The sequence below is a fragment of the Pristiophorus japonicus genome, chromosome 16 (genome assembly GCF_044704955.1).
Source record: "Pristiophorus japonicus isolate sPriJap1 chromosome 16, sPriJap1.hap1, whole genome shotgun sequence".
NCBI lineage: Eukaryota > Metazoa > Chordata > Chondrichthyes > Pristiophoridae > Pristiophorus > Pristiophorus japonicus.
The window spans coordinates 36,676,764-36,689,310 of record NC_091992.1 but is presented as its reverse complement, the minus strand read 5'-3'; the positions used below and the strand labels follow the sequence as shown (position 1 = coordinate 36,689,310).

General features: G+C 45.8%; 1 protein-coding gene across 2 annotated transcripts in view; it reads right to left on the bottom strand.

Moving 5' to 3' along the window:
* The window catches only part of galnt17 (polypeptide N-acetylgalactosaminyltransferase 17), a 472,564-nt gene that overhangs the window by 265,204 nt on the left and 194,813 nt on the right, over positions 1-12,547 (bottom strand). For both annotated transcript variants that reach the window (XM_070857213.1, XM_070857214.1), the window contains one exon: positions 10,848-11,045. In XM_070857213.1, coding sequence (XP_070713314.1) covers positions 10,848-11,045 — 198 coding nt within the window. The remainder of the gene's footprint in view (positions 1-10,847; positions 11,046-12,547) is intronic.

Sequence of the window (12,547 nt, the reverse complement as noted above, 5' to 3'; positions counted from 1 at the left end):
CCACTGCACTGCTCCATTGTACTGCTCCACTGCATTGTTCCACTGTACTGCTCCACGGCACTGCACCACTGTACTGCTCCACTGTTCTGCTCGATTGTACTGCTCCACTGCACTGCTCCATTGTACTGCTCCACTGCATTGTTCCACTGTACTGCTCCACTGCACTGCACCACTGTACTGCTCCACTGTACTGCTCTATTGTACTGCTCCACTGCACTGCTCCATTGTACTGCTCCACTGCATTGTTCCACTGTACTGCTCCACTGCACTGCACCACTGTACTGCACCACTGTACTGCTCTATTGTACTGCTCCACTGCATTGCTCCATTGTACTGCTCCACTGCATTGTTCCACTGTACTGATCCACTGCACTGCACCACTGTACTGCTCCACTGCACCGCTCCACTGTACTGCTCCACTGCACTGCTCCACTGAAATGCACCATTGCACTGCTCCATTGTACTGCCCCACTGCACTGCTCCATTGTACTGCTCCACTGTACTGTTCTATTGCACTATTCCACTGTACTGCTCCACTGCACTGCTCCATTGCACTGCTCCACTGTACTGCACCATTGCACTGCTCCACTGTACTGCTCCACTGCACTGCTCCATTGCACTGCTCCACTGCACTGCTCCATTGCACTGCTTCACTCTACTGCTCCACTGCACTGCTCCATTGCACTGCTTCACTCTACTGCTCCACTGCACTGCTCCATTGCACTGCTCCACTGCACTGCTCCATTGCACTGCTCCACTGTACTGCACCATTGCACTGCCCCACTGTACTGCACCACTGCACTGCTCCATTGTACTGCTCCATTGTACTGCTCCACTGTACTGTTCTATTGCACTATTCCACTGTACTGCTCCACTGCACTGCTCCATTGCACTGCTCCACTGTACTGCACCATTGCACTGCTCCACTGTACTGCCCCACTGTACTGCTCCACTGCACTGCTCCACTGTACTGTTCTATTGCACTGCTCCACTGCACTGCTCCACTGTACTGTTCTATTGCACTGTTCCACTGTATTGCTCCACTGCACTGCTCCATTGCACTGTTCTATTGCACTGCTCCACTGTACTGCTCCATTGTCATCATCATCATAGGCAGTCCCTTGAATCGAGGAGGACTTGCTTCCATGTCAAAAAGTTCACAGGTGTTTCAATGATGGACCTAAAATTCCAGGTCCAAACTAGATCTTGGAGGGTGAAAGATGCCTGCGAGTGGATTTTTTTAACGTGTGCACACCAGCCACCACTCGGGCTTGACAGAGCTAGATCTTGGTCCAGTAGCAAGGATTAACCAAGACGACTGGAGACCAGCTGGATGCACGGCCTAGTGCTTACACATATCGCAGTGTGGGCTGGCCCATGCTGCCCCTGGGCCCTTGCCTCTTCTGGGCCTCAAACTCATGCCTCTCCTGGGCCCCGATCACGTCCCTCTACAATCTCGCGCCGCTCCTTCGCCCCGACCTCGCCGCTCCTGTTGTACCTTCCCACGCTCCAATCACTGACTTGGATCTTGATGATGTCACTCTTCACTGCCGTTGCTCTCCTGCTCCAGCACGTGCTGCTCCCTGGATTGGTACACTGCCACGCTGCTCCTTCCACTCCCCGGCCTGCTCCGATGGTGCTCGCAAGCCGGGGTCCGCTCAGCCTGCTGGGCTAGGTCGCCACGCTGCTCCTTCTGCACCCCAGCCTGCTCCATTGTACTGCTCCACTGTACTGTGGATTTAAATGAATCACTTTGCATTGCACCACCCAAACTGCTGGTAATGCCGTACTATCTGTGTGGGTGCAATATATCCATTAAGAAGAAAAATACTGCTCGTGATTTTACCGTTTAAAAACAGGTTGATAAGAGGAGCAGCAAATAATATTAAACATTACATCTAATGTTGAAAAATTGTGCCTATTATCCAACCATTGCATGGTAATTTGGTGTGGTTTTCAAAGATATGAAGTTCATTTTCTTCCTCTACTTTAACCACCAGTAAAATGTATTTATTACATAAAATGGTCGAATTGCATCCAAAAACCAAAACCAAAACCACTGCAGTGGGGTTGATGTGTTTTTTCTGCCCACAGAGCAAAACCTTGACTGTGACAATTTCATTTCACAGCTTAATACCACAAGGCGGCACTTCATTGTGCGGATAAAACGGCAATTATCTACAAGTAGAATTGCTGATGCATTGTAGCCTCCATGTGTTTCTATAGGAAGCTGCTCACCTTCACCCGCAACATAATAGGGTTCTCAGGAGACTGGTACTCGACAATTTCCACATTATCAACAAGCTACATGACATATAACAAAATGTAATGTGAAAATAAAATCTGGAAGTAATGTTATAACCAAGAACCTCATAATGAAGGTTAGTTTTACTTCTCAAGCAACACTTACAGAGTGGCTGTCAGTGCATCAATAAGTGTGCTTTCAATAAAGGCATTTTAACGCAGGATTATTTTTAGGAAACTATACCCAATTATAGTGGTAAATTCGGGATATCCACAATACCAATAACAACCTCTCTTTACAACAAATTCCTTCTCGAAACCTGTATTACCCTATCTCTATTTCATTCTGCAGATACTTTTTAAAAATTAAACCTTACAACTACTATTGTAAAACGACCACCTTAGTTTTCCATCTAAAGGTGCAATCATATTGGGAGTACTACACCTTTCGTACAATTTTATTTCCCCGCCCCCCCCCCCACCACCGCCACCCCTCCCCCAATTCACCAGCTGGTGACCTGCTCCCAGCCCCGTTTACCCTGTGCATTCTTGATGTGGCCTCAAGAAAGATGCACCAAAAACAAACTGGATTACCTCAGCCTCAGATCTATCCTCCCTGGAGAAGACGTTAGATTGTCATTTCCTGTATGTTAGGCAAAGCAGGGTAACTTATAATATAGAGAATGGTCCTGAATTTCCTCATCAGTTCCGTCAGACTCCTATCATAACTCTGGTGAGAGTTGGGTGAAATGTCCTAGAAACAGGCAGGACCCCAGACATGCCAGATCTCCGCCAACTTTGGGAGTTCCCATCGGCTCTTACAAGGCCAATAACACAAGGAGCAGAGCTGGGGTCGGGACTTCCTACTCTGGGAATTCTGGCTTCCTGGACCCAGGAGAGACTGGTCATAAGACCGGAGTCTGCTGCTCCAAGAGTGAGGAGGCAGACTGGCCTCCACCAGAACAAGTAGGCCCCACCAGATGGGGAGTCGAGGATGGCAAAACAGCTTGCTAAACCTCCTAACGTTTGTGTCATCAGCAAATTTCAGGATTGTGTTCTTCACACCCAAGTCCAAATTATCTAGATATCTCTAGAACAGAAGTAGGCCCCAGCACTAACTCCTGAGGTGCACTGCTTCCCTTATCTCGTCTGAGCAACCCTGCCCCTAACTCACACGCTTAACATCTCCAACAGCCCTCAAAACTGGCCCAAATAACATTCTGCTTTTATTTTGCTGAGACTTGGATTAGTTCTCACAATTCTGCTAAGTTCAATGATGCTTTATACTGTACACATGATCTTTATTCCATCGATTTTCCCCTCTTGCACACATTTCTGCACAACCCTTTCACAGGCCACACACGAATCACTCCCACTCCTTGATGGACCTGCTGGTCTTTTCCTCTTTTCCTGTCTGCTAATTTTGGATATTCATATCTTCTTGCAGGACAAACTTACACACAACAGAAGGGAGACTGCAAGAATCGGGGTGGCGAAGACGTAGCCACACTGCAAACTCTCACCCCAATGGAGGATGGTACCATCGATATTATTGGCAAAGTGAGGACACACAACATTGGTGAAAGCGAGGCTGACAGCCATGAACAGCAGGATCTAAACCTTGAAAATCCCTGTGCAAGACCTCAACCATACTTCTATTAACTTCATACATTTAGTTATTCGCTCTCTTTTTCTAGAGGTTTTACCACATCTTCCATGACAATCTTCACTCTAGCACTACGAAGGCAACGTCCTATTTGGGACTCCCAGTCCTGATTACAAACAAAGGCTATTCTCCTGACTATAGAATCTCCCACTACTCCCACTTTCCTATTCTTGTAATCTTCTGACTATAATCCTCCAACCTTGGGTAAAGTAAGAAAGAAAGACTTGTAATATAGAGTGGCTTTTACAACCTTGGGAAGCCCCAAGGCGCTTTACAACCAATGAAGTATTTTGAAGTGTAGTCACTGGAGTAAACACAACAGTTTGTGCACGCTAACAGCAATGTGATAATGACCAGCTAATCTGTTTTTTAGTGATGTTGTTTGAGGGATAATTATTGGCCAGGACACCAGGGAGAACTCCCCTGCTGTTCTCTGAAATAGTGCCATGGATCTTTTATGTTCACTTGAGAGAGCTGAAGGGGCCTCGGTAAAACTTTTGATCCGAAAGACCTCACCTCCGACAGCACGGTACTGGAGCGTCAGCCTAGATTTTGTTCTCAATTCTCTGGAGTGGAACTTGAACCCACAACCTTTTTAAGTCAGAGATGATGTCCCTTGAGCTTATGTTGAGCTTCATTGAAACAGCATTGCCGAGCAAGGACAGAGAGGTCAAAATGGGAGTGGAGCGGAGAATTAAAATTGCATCATCTGGCTGCAACCATAAGCTCGAGAAACAGCATCTCATCTTTCAATTAGGCACTTTGCAGCCTTCCAGACTCAACATCAAATTCAACAATTTCAGAGCATAACATCTACCTGCATTATTTTGGACGGCAGCTATTGCTGATTCTGCTATTCCCACACAGCTCGTCTAGACACATCTTTTGTTTCTTTACTTGTCCCATTACCATGTACTTTTTGTCATTTAACCTCTCCTGCCTTCCATCCTTTCACAGACCTTCCTTTTATTCTTTCCTGCCCTCCCTGCTTTCCCAGCCTCTGTACTTGCTTAAATCCTGAAACACCTCTAACATTTTCCAGTTCTGACAAAATGTCATTAACCTGAAACATTAACTCTGTTGCTCTCTCCACAGATGCTGCCTGACCTGCTGAGTGTTTCCAGCATTTTCTGTTTTCATTACTTTTTAGTTAATCTGTTTTGCTATTTATAGTCACAGTCTAGTGAGGTGTTTATTTTATCGCAATCCGAAGGGCACATGAAATAAACATTGAGCCGAAATCTCGCGATGAGGGTTTTCTGTTCAACCCTGGGCCAGCAATTAATTGCCCAAATATTAGACAGGTAGACGCACACTACAGGTGCAAGGGCCCACAAACAGTTGTCTGCGAAACCAAGAAGCATATCTGGAGTAAATACCCAAAAATGTAACCATTATTTTAGGGCACATGTTTTCCAGATTAATTTGCCTTTAAAGATAAATTGGCATACCATTTTGATAAGAGGCAGCTTTCATTTGTGAAGCACCTTTAACATTAAAAAAACATTGCAAGACGCTTCACTGATGGCTGCATGGGAAACGATGGTGAGCCAAGGAAGGAGATATTAGGAGTGGTGACAAGAAGAGATGTTTTGATGAGGTCTTTAAAGAAATAGGGGGAGTTGGGAAAGTTTAGGGAGGGAATTGCCGAGAGTAGCTGAAGGCTCTACTACGAATGGTGGAGCAAAAATATGGAGGGATAACAAGAGGCCATGTCTGCGGCTCAAACACTATAAACTATTTTTGGCCTCTCTCCACACCACTGCCACGATTTTGCCAACATGGCAGGTCCGGGGTAGGTGGCAGGTTGCAACCCTAGTCCTGGCTCCATCCCACACTGTGAAAAGAATTTGACCTTGATGGGGCTTGTTAAACCTGCCCTGCGAGTGGTGAGGTGCTGCAAACGCTGACAAGCACAGCACAAAGGTGCACGGCTGCACCCATGCTCGCCCATGACTCCCACCATAAGCAGGGAGGTTCTCTTCCCTTCCAATGGGCAGAAGAGACCCCCCCAGGAGACCAATGCAGCCTGGTTGCACATTGCACAGGAGGGCACAAGCAGGGATGTCGTCAGGAGGAGCTGGCTGGAGTGGCACAGACCCTTTAATGTCTCAGTGGATCAAGAAACGTTACTGCGAAGCCACACTCAACCTCATTCTGCCGTGCCACTCATCACATCCCCATCACTCTGCATTCCCTACCCTACTCCTGCACATCCTTACTCACATCAACTTACCTTGCACCTCCACCCATCCCTCTCTATCTACATTATCACACCCCATCTCACGAACCACCCCTCACACTCACTCTCAACCTGATCTAATCATAACAACACACAAGGGTAGGGACTTGGGTTTTTTGGCCAATGTTCATGTAAAGTTTCTGCTAATGTGTTGTCAAACATTGAAATCTTCATTTTGAAGACGTTGCCTTCTTGTCAGATTTGTGTGCAACTTTGGAAATGGCTTAGTGAGTTATAGTGAATGGTCAGACATAAGGGCATGCCCTACAATGGTGATGAGTGTTAAAGGAATGGCTTGGGCATTGTAGGGATGCTTTACAGTGCTGGTGTGGGTGGTACCAACCTTGCACATCATGTGGCAGCCAGGTTGTACAGCATCAAGTGAAGTAAATCTAACCATGGTGAGGCCATCCCTGGCGTTCCGGGCAGCAATGTGGTCGGGTGCTGATGCTCTGTGTCCTGTACAGCATCAGGTGATTATGGAGAAGGTTGTTGTTGGTGCTGCTGGTTGCGTGGTAATGCTGGTGTGCCTCGTAATGTTGGTATTGGGACTGATCATGGTGGGATTCTGAGGACCAAGGTGAGATTTTTTCAAGGGCACCGATGCTAATGGAATAGATGACAGGTGAGGTTGAGATGACAGAAGTGACCTGTCAATGGTGAGAGAGCTTGCTCCAAGCAGGTGACAGTGGATAGAGAGTTTACTCCAAACACTTCTATCCTTCAAATCCTGAAGGCTTCAGCTTCTGATTGGAAAGTGAACAGCTGTGAAATAGTAGCTTTTGCAGCTGTCAACTATTCAGAGGAACGGAGCGTAGTTGAAAACCCGACCTACTTACCTGACGTGATCCCCGAGTGCTGGGAACCTTGCAAAAAAGCTGGAAGAATGCTAAGTACATAGTAAAATGTTGTTTAAGTACCTTTTAACAAACTCTTAACTATGTCAATAGGCTCCCACGTCACTTGGTGTCGGGTCTGTAAAGTGCAGGCAGACCCGACACTTGGGAAACTGACATGGAGGTGGTTGACAGCGGGTTCCTGACCTACTTTAAATATTTTAGATTTTGACAGTGGACTTGCCTCCAAACCTGCCCTCTGAGCGCCAGCAAAATTCCGGCCTGTGTGTGCCACTTATGTTCTGTGTATAAGGGAGCTCTCCTGGTGTGCTGGCCAACATTACTTCCTCGACCAGCACTACCAAAAGCAGATTCACTTTTTATTATTCTGATTGCTGTTGCAGGACCTTGCTGTGCACAAACTGGCTGCTGTGTTTTCTCTACATTACAAAAGTGACGACACTTCAGAATAATTCATAGACAATGAAATGCTCTGGGAGGTCCCGAGGATGTAAAAGATGCCAGGGGGTGGATCTTTATCTTCACCACCTGGGCAGTAACCTGGTGGGTGGAGAGCATCAAAACAGAATAAAAATTGTGTGCAGACAATAATTGATCCCCTATCTAACTGCAAGTTCTTTCTTATCTTATCGCCTGTCCAAAGTAATCATTGAAATTTCTCAACTGCATGGTTGAAATTTTGCAGCATTGACACTTGTGTCAAAATACTACTTCAAAATCTTTCATCAGTATCTGATCAGCCATGCTGCCAAGTATATGAACTGCTATTTTATTAATTTATAAACATACGGGAAGACACGCCTCAACTTTGCAACCTCCATCAACACATTGGACAACAAGACCAAAAATAAATAAATCGAGCCACTTTTCAAGGCTATGAGACATGGAGCTTATAAAATTTGTTGACAGACTCAAGATCTCAGGAGCTTAATTAAGTTTACCAATCATGAATTATCATGACCAGGTTGCACTGATAAATGATTTGCTGGCTTTCCAATTCTCTGGCCTTGCGAGCTATGTGTTTGTCAGATTATGTCTGGAACATTGCTGATAATCTCTGACTTTCCAATCATTCAGGCAGGTCAATTATTGTTAGGTTGTTCTGTCTGGAGCATTCCTTCCATCCACTTAAACACTGCAAATGCTTTTCTGCCGAAGCACATTTGTGAAATCAATAAAAAATGCAGTAGTGATGTATTTGCCTACATTTGATAGAGAATTCACCCAACTTGAACATTAACAGAGCAGACATTGTTATGAAGCTTTGTAAGAATTCAGAAGCACACTGATTGATGAGTTAAACCCAAAAGGTAAACCTATCTCTCCCCTTCAGTTGATGATCGATCTGCTGGGTTTTGGAAAGGAAGTGGAAAGAAAAATTGGACATGGTGTACAACGGGTGTCCGATGCACGACCACTAACGCATTAGTGGTGAAAGTAATACAGGGAAAAATTCAGTATCGCCCTGTTTGGGAGCAGACTTCGCGCCAGGTGCTGAAGTCTTACCCCTCTCCAGAAATTTGGATTAGTGCCCCCGGAAGGAAGTGGAGTGCTAAATCCACCGCTCTACGTCCTTCCTGGGGCGCTAATGGTGCAAGCGCCTCAGCAGAGCTGCATACTGGGCCGCACAGCGCTGTCGTGTCCCAGGGGCTCTTTCCTCACCTAAAGGGAAGGACACACGCTGCCGACTCTGCATAAGAAATAGGCACCTATCTGGACCGCCAGGGAGCGCGATCAGCCCGGCACTCAAAACAGAACGATCGCGGCCAGGACCCCGCGAAGAAACCGAATCAGGACCAGGAAAACAAAGAGAAGTTTGTTTTTTTGTACTTGGCCACCTCACCTTTAATTATCTCCCCGGTAGCGGCCGGCCACCGGAGACCAGCCTCCTGCAACTGCTGGTGTTTTCACCCGCTGCTGCTGCAGGAGGCGAATGTCAATTTCGGGGCTGGAGCGCAAACGGAGCGATGCACCCGGCAACGTTGTCCGACCTCCGGACGCAGGAGATTGGAGCGCAGCGCCATATCACCATCGCTATACTCCTGACCAATATGGCGGGAGTTGTAGACAGCGCCGTGCCTGGTCACAAACTCATTTGCACCCCGTTACCATCCCTCAGGGGCGCTAATGGGAGGCACAAATGAGTTGAATTTCTAGCCCTATAGGGGCCGAAATTCAGCCTCCTGATAAGGCCTGTTACCGCCGGAAAGCAGCGGCCATGCGGCGGAGTCGAATGGCCGCCGATTTGGAGTCGAATGGCCGCCGCTCACGAACTTCTCCTCGGTGATTTTTCCGGTGGTCCGCACTTCTGTCCCGCTGCTGCCGACCCCTTCTAAGTGCGTCATCAAAGCACGCACCGCCGATTTCCCGCACCTTAACCTAAATTCAGGGAAAAAATTCTTCGGGCTGTCCCCAACAGTTTTTTCTGTTGGTGCACTTGTTCGCTGTGCGGCAGCCAGTCAAGGGGAGGGTGCACTGCCGTGGCCGCCATTTTATTTTTTTTGCCAGCCGACTGCCAGGTCGGCCTGACAATTGCCCCCAGGTTTGGCCGGGCCGCCAACAGGCAGGCCGCTGGCCTGGCCAAAATTCTCCCTGATGTCCCAGTAGACCTAACTGAAAGAATCACAGAGTTCGCAACTGCTTTCCCCTTTAAGTGAAGGGGAGAGATGTGGTGGCGCACAAGCGTCATGACATCATCAGTGCTACGCTGATGACTGACAGCGGCGGAGACTCCATCCCGCCTCCACTTCCGTCCCTCTCGTGTGCTCACCACCTCACTAACACCCCCATTATGACCTACATCCGGTCCGCTCGAAAAAAAATGACAAAGAGATGAATTTCACGCAAGAGGCCACCTCATCCACAGTGGCGGGGAAAACACATCAAAAGCAGTAGGTGCGACCTGTATCGGGCGGCGTTGAATTTCTACCCCATAATCTCTTCAGTCCAAAAACTTCCGCTAACCACTCTTTACTCTTTTCTGTTCTTCAGCCACTCCTTTATCCATGTGATTACATTCCCATTAATACTGGCTTATTTTATCTACAATCCTCCAATGTTTCACCTTATCAACTGCCTTTTGAAAATGCACGTACACAATAGCCATTGCATTTCCTTTAATAATACACACCATACGTCTCGATTATTTTCTCAAAAAACTGCATTCAATTTGTTAGACATGATTTGCCGTTTACAAATCCATGTTCATTGTCCCTAATTAGCCCATGTCTTTCACACTATTAATTTTATGCCATATTATGGTCTCTAGAAGCTTACATACTACTGTTGTTGGACTGACTCATCTATACTTCTTGGTTTTCCTCTTTCTCCCTTTTTGAAGAGAGGTGCTACTTTGGCAACCCTTTAGTGCTGTGGCACTGCTTCCATATCCAAGGTCATTTGAAAGATTTTGGCCAAAGCCTCCACTATTTCATTTCTGAATTCCCTCGGCATCCTAGCACTTACACAAACAGGATCTGACGATTTTTCAACTTTGAGTTCCCGCCATTTTTTTCAGTAGTACTTCCTTATCTACAATTTTTGTTAGAAAAGGTAGGGGGAGGAGCTTAGTGTTAATGGGGTAGAAGTTAATGGGCTATATTTTTATCTTCACTGTGTGGGCAGTAGTGTGGCAGGGTGACCTGCCCTTCCAATGGAATGAAAATTTGTGGGTTCTAGAAATGACGGGTGACTCGCGCCAGCAGATTACCTCTAGGCGGTGAAGTCAAAAATCTACTCCCAATGCCTTTTTGTGTTGGGCATTTATCCACCATGTTTAGTTTGTCCATCATCGGTCTGAAAGAGCAGTTTTCTAAAAGCAACTAAAAGGACAACTGACCTGATTGGCAATGTAGGGTCCGCTCTATCCCACCATTCTTTGGGAGGGCTAATGTACATGCACCAGAGCTCCCAGCTGTAACCATGGGCACAGTTCTCGTAACGTTGGACCTCAAATGTTTTATGCTTGATGTTGTCAATAGATGGAAGGATAATTCGCTTCCTGTCTTCTTTAATTCTGGCCAGGACGGGTTCAACCCTAAAAAGAGAAAATGGAAATATATTAAAATACTGTTAGCTTTGTATAAAATGGAAGTACTCTAGAACTACAGCCATGCCTCTAAGTCTTCTCTTTGCTAAAGAAAAAAGCCCCAACCTGTTCAATCTTTGCCATTAGCTGTAATCTCTCATTTTGGTACTATCCTTGTAAATCTTTTTTGCACTTTCTCCAGTGCTTCTATGTCCTTTTTATAGTATGGAGAACAGAACGGTGCAGAATGCTCTAAGGGTGGTCTGACCAGGGTCCGATACACGTTTTACATAACTTTACAACTGTTGAACTCTATGCCGCTAGAAATAAATCCCAGTGCTTTGTTAGCATTCGTACTTGCCTTGCTGACCTACAATGCTGCTTTTAATGATTTGTTCACCTGTATCCCTGGATCCCATTGCTCTTTTACCCCGTTCAGTTTCGTATTTTCTAAGACGCAGGTGATGTTTCTATTTTTTCTACCAAAGTGCATCACCTCAATTTTATCTGTGTTAAAGCTAATTTGCCACTTTGCTGCCCAGTCTAACGTCTCAAGGAGATCATTTGGTTTTGCACTGCAATTGCCAGCATAGGATCCCAAGATCCCCAGATTCGGCCCAATCATGAGTTTGTTTTATAGTCAGCTGATCAGTTATCTCTGGAGGCTGTGTTCATGTTTTAATACCTTATCAAGTGTGTGCCATACATTACAAGTGCAAAATGGCTAATTCCAAAACCACCTATTATTTTGCAATGTAAACAAAACCCTTCTTGAAATTAGCAGGCATTCTGGAGGTTGCGATTCAATAGTGCAAGTTTCAGATTTTTGCTGCTTTTTGCATTATCCCAAAGATATCTGAAGATGTGTTACATGGACCTGGAGATATCCAAATGAAGCCGCCAGCCTGTTCCTACTGCCTACTTGAAAATACATACATTGTTAATATTGAAACAGGAATTTCTGATTGATATAGTTTAAGAAAGAATAGTCAATGGTTCGAATGGATACTACACGAGTTCAATGCTGTTTTGGATCGGTGTGCCCCAGGGATTTGTTCTCATCTTTTCTTTTTCATTTATCTAAATGATTTGTACTTAAGCACAACAGGAATGTTTGCTAATGATACCAAATGAAGAGGCATGGCAAACTGTGAGGAACAACACAATAGAGTTCAAGAGGCCACAGTGAAGTCGGCAGAGAGGTGGCAGTTGAAGTTCAATGTAAAGAACTGTAAAGTAGTACATTTGGGAAAAAGAACAGTCAAAGGAAGTGCATGCGAGGTGACAAGATTGTTAACAGTCAAGGAAGAGGGGGATGCGGGGGCAGGGGCAGTTATACAGACATTTAAAGCTGGGAGTATAGTTCGAAAAGGCAATTAAAGAGCAAGGTTTCTGGGTTTTATAGAGGCAGGCATTAAATATAAAAGCAAGGAAGGAATATTGAATTTATACAAGACATTGCTTAGGTCATAGCTGCAGCACTCTGTGCAGTTCTGAGCATCTAATTATAG